Genomic DNA, 15,024 nt, shown 5'->3' with positions numbered 1-15,024 from the left:
AAAAACATATTGTGGGGGGCAGCTGGGTAGCTCAGTGGAGTGAGAGTCAGGCCTAGAGACAGGAGGTCCTAGGTTCAAACCCGGCCTCAGCCACTTCCCAGCTGTGTGACCCTGGGCAAGTCAATTGACCCCCATTGCCCACCCTTACCAATCTTCCACCTATGAGACAATACACCGAAGTACAAGGGTTTAAAAAAAAAACACACAAAAAAATATTGTGGAAGATGAATGTCCTTGTGCTCCACTGGGTATCAGTCCCCTGAATATATATGGATTATTTTGTGGGAAAGCAAGAATCCACAAATGGACTGAAATCTTTTTTATGTACCAGTCATATGCTGAGTCTAGGGAAAATGTTTTTTTTCAATACCATTGGAGTTCATCTTTAATTTGATTGTCGTAATAATCTTGTCTCCAACTCTCTCAAGATATCTATCACAATAAGGCCTACTCTTTCCATGACATATTCAGGCTCTTCTCACTTGTCTTTTGTTAGTTGCAAACATAACCCCACACATCTGAAGACTCTACCTTTCCCCTTTTTCTTGAGACTTCTTTACTGTTCTTCCCCCAGTTTAAGGCAGCTACCTACCAGCAGATGTACAACTACCAGAGTTTTACCCCACTTTTTCAATGACCCAAGCTTGCCATTGTCTCCCTGAAGTTTCCCTTTTCATAGCCTAAAGAGTAAATATGTAATTCTCATTATTAGTACAAACCAGCATGCTATTATCATCATTACTGTTCTAGATATAGCGACCAATTCATACTATCAAGAACTGGAGGACTCTTTCATAGTGAATGGTTCCAGTATCAAATATAAGCTACAGATTTAGAACTTTAGAGCTGAAAGGGCCTTTAGAACTATTTTTAAAAAATGTAACACACTAGAAGCAGAATGCATTAAAAATGACAACTAACAGGAGATGACAGAAGCATAAAAAACAGAACTACAATAACACAAAAGTCTGAGGTCATTTGGTTTAATAACTAAAACTATTCAGGGAATCCTTGTATATAGTATAACTGTTGTTCATGATGACCATAAGCCAACCAAAAGATTTTAAACTTTTTAAGAGAGAGAAGTATATAATACTGAAATATTGTAATTTTGAAAAAATTTGGAATTTAAAGGAGGAGGCTTTGGTTATCTGAAAATTCATTCATATGGAATACCTTGTTATGAATAAACAGGGCCCTTCTTCCTTTAAGTCAAAAAATTTTTGAGCATCTCTTCCCCTTCTCATTCTCTTCTTCATTCTTATGAAGCTAGAGTATCTGAAACTTCATATAGCTTTGAGCTCTACCATCAGCAACCACTTTCATCAGCGCGGTTAATCCATCGGCTCCCATTCCTCAGACATATTAATTACAGGTGTCTCTAGGGGAGTTATACTACTTCTACTACAATGGTATTAATCAGAAGCTCCTAAACCACAGATAAAGCTGTAAATGTTTTTATTTTCTAACTCCTCCCTTTCTTTTGCTCCTAACAATTGCTCCTTTATACTTCTTCCTTTTCTCCCCATTATTTCATCTTTCTTTAGGGTCACCAAAAACTTATTGTTTTTAGACCTATGGAGATAGTTGATCCCTACTCTTCAGGGTCAATATTTCTGTTAGAAAAACATCCTTTCATCTAAAAAAATGTGTTCAGCAAAACTTTTAGCTCCCCCTATATAGAACAGAGACATAAGAAAAGGTGAGATCTCTTCTACTGAAACTCAATAAAATAATCATTATATTTTAGACAACTGACTGTAAAGCATCTGGACAATGGACAATGATTGTCTTTTTTTAATGATAAGTTTTTATGATGTGAAACCACCAAGCAAATATACTATAATATGTAATAATCAAAGAATCATGACCACTAATAACTATTTTATTAATGCCTAAATTTGGCAAAGCTCAAGTACTACCTACTATGTGAACTGTTTCCTTATTCCTCTGACAGCCCTTTCCCTCCTGAAATTCTATTTTAAATTTACTTTTTAATAGTTATTGTAGCTGGGTAATGTGAACTTCTTGTGGACAGGGACTATTTCATTTGTCAATGTAATTCCAGTGCCTGATAGATTCTTTTAATAGTTGATAGATAACTTTTAATAGTTATTGTAGCTGGGTAATGTGAACTTCTTGTGGACAGGGACTATTTCATTTGTCAATGTAATTCCAGTGCCTGATAGATTCTTTGCCCATAATATCAGTGTAATTCCAGTGCCTGATAGATTCTTTGCACATAATATCTCCTTAATTTTGTAATATTCGAGTGACATCACTATGGCCACAACAACCTGAAGAATAACTACTACCAATTAATTGTATACTGTTCTTATATTACGACTCTTACCTTGTACTGAATCAAAGGTGAAGAAAATAAGCAAAGCTTGTACTATCCAAATCCACAGAGTCAACATCATGCATAAAGATTCCTGTAAGAGATATAGGCAAATACTGGATTAAAATTTTGCTCCTATAACTTTAAATGCAAATTTTAGAATTCTAATTTTTTTTGGTTGCTACTGTCTAGAAGTAAAACAAAAAACCTCAACAAATGAAAAATGTAAAGCATAGCCTTAAGTCTTGCAGAATCCTCCCCCCTACCCCAACTAATTAAAAAAAAAATCCTTACCTTCTGTCTTAAAATCAATATGAAATATTGTTCCAAGGCAGAAGAGTAGTAAGGTCTAGACAATAGACGTTAAATAACTTGCCCAGGGTCACACAACTAAAAGGTGTCTGAGGCCACATTTAAATCCAGTCTCTAGGCCTGGTTCTCTATCCACTAAGCCACCTAACTTTACTCCCCTGCTCCAGTTATGATTTTATCAAATATTCAGGCAACTAGGTGGCTCAAGGAACAGGACACTGAGTCTAGAGGACTTAAATTCAAATGTTACTTTAGACACGGACTAGCTATGTGATCTTGGGCATGTTACAATGTCTGTTTGCCTCTGTTTCCTCAACTGTAACATGAGGATAATAATATGTTAAGAGAATCAAATGAGATAATATTTGTAAAGCACTTAGCAAAGTCACTGGTACCTAATGAGTAGTATATAAATTCTAGATTGTTGTTGTTGTTCTAGGTTTGCAGAACGAAAACCGAGGTTAAGGGAACACTGAGAAAATCAAGATATACACACATATTTATACATAGTACACAAACTTAAAATGGAAAAACCTAGGTAAGAAACTAGAAGCATATCCTAACCCCAGAAAGGTGTGTGTATCCTACAATGAAACATCCTGTGGGCTGGCTACTAAATACACGGCTTACTTAGATTAGGTATAATCACTAGATTGATTTACTCAACATTATTACTTATTAGTCCTAACAATGAAAACTCCTATCATGGAAGGCATATTTGACTTGTGGCCAGCCTATTGACTGCTTTCTCTCTTTGTTGCCTAACCTAGGAGTATAGCTCATTCTATTCTATTGCTTTAAGATAAGTCTTGGGGAGAAGAGTTGGAAAAAATTCAACATTTAAAAAAAAAAAAAAGCAAGGGTTTGCCAGGTTACCATAAATTAATTACTATATTCCTTGACAACTACATGAACACACACACACACATTAACTTAATAGTTTGTTTTTAATCAATACCTATTTAAGGAGACTATAAAACAAATTTAATTGTGTATTAACCTTAGAAAGGAAAAATGAAGAATGTAGTTTAAATTTTGCTAAAGATCATAGAGACTCTACACTGTCTCTGATGCAATATTCATGTGAAGGAAGATTTGCAAGTCTTTTATGTTACAAAATTATTTTTTAATGAAAAATAAATAACAATTAAAATTGCATTATAATGAAGCATCTTATGTCATAAGGCCATTTCTACATCTTAGTGCATATATAACTAGCTTTTGTGGGTAATAACTTTATTTAGCAAAAAATAATTTTATTGCAAAAAAGACAATTTTCAGTCTTCCACCTTTCTTTTTTCTACACTTGCTCCCTCTGTGAATTTATTCACTGTATTTCAACTTCAATCGTTTCTACATCTAGCTGCTCTTAGGGGTGCTCTTGATCCGTGGCCAAGAACTTAGAGGTTGTTCCCTACTGCTTTAATTCTAGGGCACTAGCTATGAATCCTGCCCCGTGGGTGGGGTGGGGAGGTTTTGATCAGCTTGCATTTTGGTGGGAGCTAATACCTCCTTATACTCCCTTATTTGGGAATATAAATTCCCAAATCCCACATACCTTTGATGCTGCACCCTATTGTGGAATCCCTTTACTCATCTGAACTGACCTTTTTGTTCTTTTGAGGTATTGTACAGGTTGGTGGTGGGGAGGTTGTAAAAATTCTGCAACTACTCTGCAGTCATCTTAACCCGGAAGTACCTAAGCTAGGTCTTTAAAAGAATCCAGGGAGTCTGTGAGGTGGAAATAAGCAGGGAGAGAGCATTCTAGCCAGCTTTAAGGCATGGAGATGGGGGATGAAGCATCATATGGAAAGATCTGAAAGTAATCCATTGTGGCTAGACCACAGACTGAATAGAAGAAAATAATGTGCAAGACAACTGAAGAGTTTCAAATGCCAAAGGAAAAAAAAAAGATTTATATTTGACCCAAGAAGTAACCAAAGGATAACAGAATCTGAGTAAGGGGTGATATAATCAGATTGGTGCTTTAGGATAGTGGTTTCAAACAAGTAAAAATGGATCCTTGTAGGCCACATATTTACTTACTAGAAAAACACAAATTAACATTGTCTGTGTTGTATTATTAGCTGTGTGGCCTTAGGCAAATCACTTAACTTCTTGTTATCTCACATATAAAATGGGGATAATAACAGCACCTATTTCCTAAGATGGTTGTGAGAATCAAATGAGATTATATAAAAATGTTAGCTATCATCATCATCATCATTACTATTGTATTTTTATTCATTTTGTTAAACATTTCCCAATTACATTTTAATCTGGGCTGGGCAGCACTCCAGACCACTTGCCATCGACGGGCCACAAGTTTGACAACTATGGGTCTACAATATATTTTATTTGTCAGAACAGTTATCCTTCAGGGCTTGGTGCCCTACTGGCTGGCAGAAGGACACCAAGTCCTTGACTTGGGCACAGACTGCTCATCTGTCAGCAAGAGTTAGCAGGTGAGAGTGGCTGACCAGAGAATACATTTAGTGATATATCAAATTTGAAGTTGGCTAGAAATTTTTAATCAAAGTATATGAGAAGGCTTGCTTTACTCTGTGTTTTTAATCCCACATACCAATATGCCCTTTTGACACTTCAAGGATCTACAATACTGTTGGTGTGGATACTTCTTCCATCTACACAAATTCCAAAAATATGTCTTTAGTTAATGGTGTTCAAGAATTTCAATAAACAAACATTGAATTCAACATCCAGTGGGAAGCCTGGTAGCCTTTGGAATTTAGCTAGGATGATCTTCAGACAAGAGAAATAACAGCTAAAAACTGAGCCTTTGACTTCAAATCTAGGCAAGTTGGAGTAATAATAATGGTAAACTTGAAAAAAAAGAAATATTTTCACATTGAACTTGTTATGTAGAACACATTGGAATTTGACCAAAAACCAAAATGGTCAACTATATAAAGAGGTGAACAAGCTTTTAATCAACACACTTCTGGTTCATTGTTATAAAATGGACCATTTCTCCCATGCTCTTCCAACTCTAACCAGTCCTATATATTATGAGATGTTATAGGAATTGAAGAAACAAGTTCAAACAATATCAAGACTTAGAAAAGGTCCTCAAATACTGCTTTGATCTTAAAAAATACATATAGCATTGTGGTTGCTAAAACACATTCAATACAAGTTTATTAAAAATACTATTTTACCATTTACAATTTTATCTACAATTTATCATTTAATCAATAACTATTTTTATAGGTTTCTAAAGAATTCAAATTCAAGTTGTTAATACTAATTCTCCATCAGAAATTTAAAACTTCTACAATTGGCTGAAATAAAAGAAGTAAAATGATACAATATTAAATTGCATTTAAATGATACTTGAATTACTTCAGCATTTTATAAAACTCAGTTAAGAAAATTTTTAAAAAGGAAATCTAGGCAGGGCAGCTGAGTGGATTGGGAGCCAAGCCTAGAGACGGGAGGTCCTAGGTTCAAATCCGGCCTCAGACACTTCCCAGCTGTGTGACCCTGGGCAAGTCACTTGACCCCCATTGCCTACCCTTACCACTCTTCCACCTATAAGTCAATACACAGAAGTTAAGGGTTTAAAATTAAAAAAAAAAGTAAAAAAAAAAAAAGGAAATCTAGGCCTAAATATAAATTTGTTGTGTTAAATCTGTGTTCAGAATTATGTGAAATTATATAATATAACAAAAATTAAGACACTACAAAACAATCCAATGTACAACATATTAAAATGATTTTTTAAAACTGAGGTGAATGACCAAATTGAAGCAAATCGTTTCTCAAAATAATACTAGTAATAATAATTATAATAGCTATCATTTATATGGTGCTTTTAGATTTGCAGAGTTTTACATATATTATTTCATTTGAACCAGTTTTATAGACGAGGAAATTAAGGCCATTAAAGGATTGGTGATTCGAACAAGGTCATGAAATTAAGTGACTGAGGCAGAATTTGAAGTCAGGTCTTCCAGTCACTCTATTCACTGCCATCTTTTCTCTCTGTCACTCTCTCTCTCTCCCATCTTCTGTCTTAGTATCAATTCTAAGACAGAAGAGCAGCAGGGACTAAACAACTGGAGTTAAGTGACTTATCCAGGCTCACACAGCTAGTGTCTGAGGCCAGATTTGAATATAGGTCCTCTTGACTCCAGGCCTGGTACTCTATCCACTGTCCTACCTAGATGTTCCTCATCAACTGCCTCTTTTTATAAAAAGAGAGTGAGAGGGAGGAAGGGAGAGGGGAAAAAGAAAGATGGGGAGAGAGAAAGGAAGAGGAAAAAAGAAGAGGAAAAAGAAAAGGAGAAGTAGCGATAGCCAGGGTATGAAGTTAGGAGAGGTCTGGGGCATGGCAGTCTTGCTCAACATATTGTACAGCCACCTAATTTAGACCTGTCACAACCAACATATAAAGTTTCATAAACCTCATTTACACCCTCAACATCATACAGCAAATTAGAACAGCCAGAAACAAAATACTGGAACACAGCTGCTTCATTAATCGCTTCACTATTTGCAATACAGATCTAATGAGCTGAACATGTGTGGAAGTATATGATAAATGGATATTCAAACTAACGTTAAATAAGCTACAGGAGATTGGGTAGAAGAAAGCTGTGTAGATTGTCAGTGAAAAATAGTTTGATAATGCCTTTTGGGAGGTAATAAAAATAAAGATTCAAGTTACCACATATAAGATGACAAGTTTATTGTGAACAAAGAGAAAACAGTAGTCTAAGAAACCGCTGTAAAAGATCATGCAGATTTCACTTATTTTTAGGGTTGAAAGAAGTACATTATTATCACATGCTGGATTTGTATACAAACTATTCAGAGGTATCTTTTTCAAAAATAAAATACAAATAATCTATGTTTACATTTCATGTCTGAGCACCCCACAGAGCAAATATTCTAAAACTTCAAAATGATGTGGAAATGACCATGGACTCTTAGAGGCTATGTCAGAAAATCACAAGCTTTATCAGTTTTTCTATGAAGTTAGAAAAGCTTTGATCATGACCCACTACCAGTCTATGTGCTGTCTGAAAATCAACCTAGATAAGCACAAATAAGTTAATCAGTAGCCATTTAGGACTGATAGGTCATGCTGTATTTTTCATTGTTTCATGAGGAATTCTTTGGCCATAGCAACTGATGAAACAAAAATACAAAATTACTTTCAGTCCTGTGCAGCTCCATTCTGTTTCCATAACAACATAGTCTGATTACATTTAACTTCTATCAGAAAGGCAATAAATTAAATCGTCACAAAGAAGAGTCCCCTCCCCCACCGAAAAATAGCTTCAGTAACCTGATTTCCTTAATAAGGAAAGCTTTGGTTCTGAGAATGAACTCATCTGTAAAACAATTCAAGAACTAATATTTTGGATTGGTATTAGATTGATTTGAATAATCAATGTGAACTAGGTGATTTAGATACCTAGTTAATTTTTTTCCCCTTTATACTCTGTTCCCTTATTTAGAAGAAAAAATAAAGTTGGGCAAGAGTAAGAAGTGCACTCAGCACTAGGTGCCTATAATTTATATTGTTCAGAACAATTTAATGCCAATCCAAATCACTAGCTCTTGAACCGTTCTCTCTTATCTTCTTAGCTAGCATATATTTTCCTTTTTACCCCTCTATTTGTCCCATTTTCATCTATAAGTGCTTTTAGGATGATCTTGCTTGGTCTTAAGTCAAACTTTCTGTAAACTCATCTTCTCCTACTACTTTTCACTCTTTTGTAAGATGGTACTACTTATAAGGACTTAAAGGGACATGAAGAACAAAACAAATTTAAATGAATATAACTATGAATGAAACAAACTCACCTACAAATAGAAGGTTAGAGGGTCATAATTTTTGAGTTGGAAGGTATCTTTACAGATGAGTGTCTTGTCCAAAATCATGCAATAAGTGGGGGAGCTAGAATTCAAACCAATTTCTTTGACTCCAAATCCAGCACCCTTTCAACTGGACCACAATGTCTAGCAAAAAGGATCAGAAGGCAAATTCAATAATTTGTTTATGTAAAGTATACTTAAAAATTAGATTCATACTGAGCTAAAATGAAAAGTTGGAGTAGAACTTAACATACCTCAAACAAATTAAAAAAATAAAAAGTTGAAAGTAATAAGTATAGTCAAAAATGATAACCAAGGGATTTACACAATGTCTAAAGGCATTGTAGATAACAAAACATCAATATTAAATATATACATGCATACACTGAGTGGCATAGCATCTAAGTACTTAAAAGAAAAGCTAGTCAAACTACAGAAAGATCAAGACAATGCAACAATTTTGGGGCCTTCAACATGTCTCTATCAATTATTGAAAAATATAATGAAGATAAACAAGAAGTTACAATTTTGACAGAATATCAGAAAAATTAAATGATAGAACTTAATTGAGAATCTTCAATAATATATATTTTTCAGTATTGAATCATACTTTACAAAACCTGACCATGTACTCTAGCATAAAGCACTCATAAACAAATACAGAAATGTAGAAATAGTAAATATTCTCTATAAACCAATAATAATAATGTATAATAATGCATATATAAAGGACTCAGAATTAAATGAAGACTAAATAATATGCTCCTAAAGTTGTAAGAACAAATCATAGAAACATGCATTATTGTATTAAAGAAATAATATAAGCAAATCAACACAACAAAGAATAAGATCAATGAATTAAACGTGTAATAAAAAGACTAAAAAACTAACAAATCAGTAACTCCCAAACTAGCACAAAAAGTAAAATATTGAAAATCAAAGGTAAACAAAATAGAAAACAATTATTGTTAGGTTGTTTTTAAATTATCAAAATAAAAAAAATGATAATGGGGAGTTCACCATGTAAACAAAGGAAATAAACTGTCACAAGCTATTATAGCCAATTCATGCTTTAAAACAAACACCAACACCTAGTTATGTGATTAGGAAATTGCTTAAGGCAGTGATAGGCAAACTACAGCCTGGATCTGGCCCTCAGGGAATAGTTTGCCCATCACTGGCCTAGTGAACAAATTCATTTCCATATACCAGTTTCCAAGTCAACATATTTAAAACTGAAGTTGCTATAGAATATGAGATTTGGAAAAGCTCTCAGGGATCATTTAGCCTAAACCCAAAATGTAGTAAAGATCCTACACCTATATCCCCACTTCCACCCACAGATTACCATAATGATTACTTTTAGACTGTCAATGAGAAGTTCCATCAGGGGACAGCTTTGTTAAATTTTCCCCTCTTTTGAGACAATATCTGCCTTTCTATAATTTCCAGGTATAATCCTACTGGGCTGCCCTCTGGGCCAAATAAAACGAGCCTAATCTCTCTTCTAGTACAAGACAATCCATTAAATATGTGAAAACTATGGTCATTTTTAACATTCCTTCAAGACTCTTATTGAAGCTAAAAAAACCTCTAATTTCTTTAGCCATCTTTCAATATACCATCTTTCAAAATATCATACTTTCAAGTTCCTTTAACCAAGATTGCCCTCCTCTGAGCCTGCTGACTTGTCAATGCTCTTCCTTAAAATGTAATGCATCAGGAGCAGCTGGGTAGCTCAGTGGATTGAGAGTCAGGCCTAGAGATGGGAGGTCCTAGGTTCACATCTGGCCTCAGACACTTCCCAGCTGTGTGACCCTGGGCAAGTTACTTGACTCTTATTGCCCACCCTTACCACTCTTCCACCAAGGAGCCAAAACAGAAGTTAAGGGTTAAAAAAAAAAAATGTAATGCATCAATGGAGTGTTAGAACTAATACTCTAATTATGGTCTAATCAGAACAGGATACTATGTAGCTGTTATTATCCTCAATTTGAGTGCTATATTTCTATTAAAGCACTTACTTTAAGGGCATGATTATGAGGATAGATCCTGATTATAAGAATGGATCATCTTTGTCAAGAGTAGAGAGGATTTGAGTGACATTTAGCTTTCCACTCCACACTTTGGCTTTGTTAGCTAGTGAGACCAATATTCAAGCATGTTTTTCAGGCATAAGCACAGACTGGAGATATCTGTAAGCAGAATGAGGGACTTGTCTAGTCCCTGATGACAGTTTTCAGATAGCTGGGTATATTAATTATTCCTACTGTCATAAATTTTTCAGTTAAAGCACATTACTTGGGAATAAAATGGTAGTGACTATTTCCTTGACATGAACTCCTCTGGAAAAGGCAGTAAACAATTTTCCAAGCAATGTTTTTAAAAAAAGATGCTATATTTATAATTTAGGTAAAATGTTCAATGTGTCATTTTTGACAAGTGGATTATTAAACTACAGAGATCTCTAAACGGTTAAGTGGTAAGCTCCTCAATAGTTGGGTCTGGTTCTGTCTTATTTACAGCACCTATCAGAGTGCCTTGTATACAAAACTCATGTGAAAATTTTTTGTGGGTCACAGTTATAAGAATTTAAGTCATTCTCCAACTGATACGTGCTCAAAAGGATATGAACAGGTAGTTCTCAGATGAAGAAATTTAAAGTGTCTATAGTCATATAAAAAAGCTTCAAATCATTATTAATTAGATAAATGCAAATTAAAACAACTCTGGGATACTACCTCACACTAAATCAGATTGACTAATATGACAAAAAAAAAGGAAAATGATAAATGTTGGAGGAGATGTGAGAAAATTGGGACACTAACATTGGTGAAACTGTGAACTGATATAACCATTCTGGAGAGTAATCTGGAATCAGGTCTAAAAGGCCATAAAACAATGTTTTAGACTCAGCAATACTACTACTGGGTCTGTATACCAAAGAGAACAATTATGGGTGAAAAGGACCTACTTGTAAAAAAAATCTTAGCAGCTCTTTTTGTAGTGGCAAAGAATTGGAAACCAAGGGGGTGTCTATTAATTGGGGAATGGATATCAAATAAGCCATAATAAAATTCACTTCTACAAAGGAATGCTGTAGCTTTTTAATAGTAGTTCTCAGAATCATAGATTTGGAGTGAGAAGGGACTTAACAAATCTTTGAAGCTAAACTCATAGTACACGGAAATGAAGACTCAGGAAGGTTCAATGTCCAGCACTCTATCTTCTGTCACCTCACACCTTAATACTTAACTCTGTCACCTCTTAAGAAAAATGAATCGGGCAAGAGACATGAATAGGCAATTTTCAGATAAAGAAATCAAAACTATCAATAAGCACATGAGAAAGTGTTCTAAATTTCTAATAATTAGAGAAATGCAAATCAAAACAACTCTGAGGTACCACCTCACACCTAGCAGATTGGCTAAAATGACAGCAGGGGAGAGTAATGAATGTTGGAGGGGAAGTGGCAAAATTGGGACATTAATGCATTGCTGGTAGAGTTGTGAATTGATCCAACCATTCTGGATGGCAATTGGGAATTACGATCAAAGGGCTATAAAAGAATATCTCCCCTTGATCCAGCCATACCACTACTGGGTTTACACCCCAAAGAGATCATAGATAAAAAGACTTGTATAAAAATATGTATAGCTGTGCTTTTTGTGGTAGCAAAAAACTGGAAAACGAGGGTATGCCCTTCAACTGGGGAATGGCTGAACAAATTGTGGTATATGCTGGTGATGGAATACTGTGCTCAAAGGAATAAAGAACTGGAGGAATTCCATGTGAACTGGAAAGACCTCCAGGAATTGATGCAGAGTGAAAGGAGCAGAGCCAAAAGAACATTATACACAGAGACTAATACACTGTGGTAAAATCGAATGTAATAGACTTCTGTACTAGCAGCAATGCAATGACCCAGGACAATTCTGAGGGATTTATGGAAAAGAATGCTACCCACACTCAGAGGAAGAACTACAGGAGTGGAAACACAGAGGAAAAACAAAACACATGGGCTGACGAAGACATGATTGGGGATGTAGACTCAAAACGACCACACCATTACAACTATCAATAATATGGAAATAGGTCTTGATAGATGACACATGTTAAAACCAGTGGAAATACATGTCGGCTATGGGGAGTGGGGGTTTGGGGAGGTGAAAGGGAAAGTAAGAACATGAATCTTGCAACCATGGAAAATTTTTCTAAAACATAAAAAAATATAAAAAGAAAAAGAAAAATGAATCAATATAACAGTACTAACAATAAACACGTAATTTAATTGTGTTTAGGGGGGAAAAAAACTACCCCAGAAATTGATTTGTTCTTCCTCTCCCATTAACACAGCCAGTCAACAAGTATCTATTAAGTGCCTACAATACATCAGGTATTGTGCTAATTACTAGGCATACAAAGAAAGGCTTTGACAATCCCTGCTGTCAAGGAGTTCATAGTCTAATGAGAAGACATGCAGAGACCTATAAACAAACAAAATATACCAGATAAACTGGAGATGAAGAGCAGAGGGAAGGCACTAATATTAAGAGGGCCTGGGAAAAGAAGAAGGCAAGAATTTAGCTGGGTTTTGAAGGAAGATAAGGATACCAAGAGGCAGAAAAGAGGAAGGAGTTTTCCAGGCACTGGAAAAAGCCCATAAAAAAGCCCAGAGTTGGGAAATGGAGTGTGTTTTGTAAGGAAGAGCAGAAGGCCAGTGTCAGTAGATCACCAAGTACAAGGAGGAAGTAAGTTTTAGGAAGACTGGAAAAGTAGGAAGGAGGCAAGGCTTTATAAACCTTTTTATTTGACTCTAGGGCAATATAGAGCCACTAGAGTTTACTGAAAGGGAGAGGGTGTGTATGACATGGTTAGACCTAGGTTTCAGGAAGATTAATTTGACACCAGAATGGAGAATGGACCAGAGTAGGAGCCAGGAGACCAATTGGTAAATCAAAATAGTCCAGGTGGGAGGTGATAAGGATCTGCATCAAGGTGGTGTTAGCATCATAGAAAAGAAGGGTCATACACACTTATAATTAATACACATATATAGATGTCAATCTTCAGCAAATTTTTAAGGATCCACAAAACTTTTAGCACCAAAGGTTCCTTTTGCAAAAGTGGTCATACTAGATAGTTACAAAGGATGCTTCTAATTCTCAAATTTTAGAATTCTTTAGTTGTTTTACATTAAAACCTATACATTTAAAAAAAAAAAAAAAGACCTCTTTTCCCGAGTCATTTTTGTCACCATAGGCTTCTCATCTCCCTTCTTCCACTGGGAACTCTATCACAGATGTTTCAGTTGGGAGGATTGGGTGGTCAAGAATTAAGATACATCAACAGATCTGAAAGATATTTAAGATTAGGAAATACTGCTATATTGTTCATTCTCTTTTGTCACTTCTAATAATTCATTTGGGATAAAAACATATTCAGAAAAACTTAAAGGAACTGAAAGACTAAAAGCAAAAATGGGCTTTAATTCAACAATCAAGTTTTTCAGTTTGCAATTAAAGTAAGTAGAAGGTATAAGATTTACAAAATTAAAATAATTGTGACCATCTCAAATTCTGATCTGAGTTGATAAGCTTCTCAAAGGTGTTGCTTCAGCTTCAAGTTGTCAAGTTACAGCAGACTATATTAAAAAATCCTGAATCTGCTCTATAAGATGTAGCTTGATTCAATAATTAGCAATTATAAAATAGGATAACTGCTACTTTTAAAATATCTACATAATTAATATTATGCTACTAAATGTGATTCTGTGACCAAATTCCATTTTTACCAGGTAAAGGACAGAGCCCAAGAGAAAGAGTACTGCAAAATTGCAATATTTATTTTCAAACCTTAGTATTTCTCAGATGAAAAAGCTCTGCAAGAAGAAGAATAAAATAGTTTTCAAAGCCTTAAGTAGAGGCTGATACAGAAAACCCTTTCCCCTCTTAATAGTAGTACCTTGCTGCTTATAATAACCTTTACATTTTAGTTTTCAATCATTAAGTGGGGAATAAGTCATATTTAATGCTGAACAGCAGAGTCTGCTGCTTTTTTGGAATGGTATATGAGGTTAATTGGCAAAGTATGTAAATTAACTTTGAAGTAGGAGAGGGGAATGAACAGTTATTGAATATGAGAAGTGTGAACTTCGATAAATCTAGCTGTTGTGGAGATAAAAAAAAACAACAACAACACAAAACTAAGCACAACTATTTCCAGAGAATTGGTGGATAAGAGAAATAGAACACCTAAAAGAAGAAGTAATAATCCTTTAGGACAAGGTGAAAGAAGGTGGTGGTTGAGAGAACAGCAGAGAGTAAAAAGACGGACAAACGTGTAAAGCTGGGGTAGGGAGAGAACCGGGGGTTTAGTTTAAGGGAGACGCTGTTCAAGACTTATTTTGGGGAGGAAACAAAATTGGGGAAGTAGAAATAAAGAGGTAGAGACTTGGAAGCAAAGGGATGAAGGGGATTTCCAAGCAGGGAAGTCAAAGATTTTTTTTTTTTTTAATGAAAAAG

The 15,024-nt window shown here is 35.0% G+C and overlaps 1 protein-coding gene across 5 annotated transcripts in view; it reads right to left on the bottom strand.

Annotated features, from left to right (window-relative positions):
- The window catches only part of IL6ST (interleukin 6 cytokine family signal transducer), a 37,754-nt gene extending 29,230 nt beyond the window's left edge, over nt 1-8,524 (bottom strand). For 4 of the 5 annotated variants that reach the window (XM_044663879.1, XM_044663899.1, XM_044663907.1 and 1 more), the window contains exon 1: nt 2,354-2,593. In XM_044663879.1, coding sequence (XP_044519814.1) covers nt 2,354-2,423 — 70 coding nt within the window. In that variant the 5' untranslated portion in view covers nt 2,424-2,593. Of the gene's footprint in view, nt 1-2,353; nt 2,594-8,488 lie in introns of those variants that run through there. The other variant, XM_044663888.1, reaches the window with a different exon arrangement.
- Nucleotides 8,525-15,024: the final 6,500 nt, after the last annotated feature.

The sequence above is a fragment of the Gracilinanus agilis genome, chromosome 1 (assembly GCF_016433145.1).
Source record: "Gracilinanus agilis isolate LMUSP501 chromosome 1, AgileGrace, whole genome shotgun sequence".
Taxonomy (NCBI): domain Eukaryota; kingdom Metazoa; phylum Chordata; class Mammalia; order Didelphimorphia; family Didelphidae; genus Gracilinanus; species Gracilinanus agilis.
Note: the sequence above shows the minus strand (reverse complement) of the source record. Positions and strands in the feature narration are given on the sequence as shown.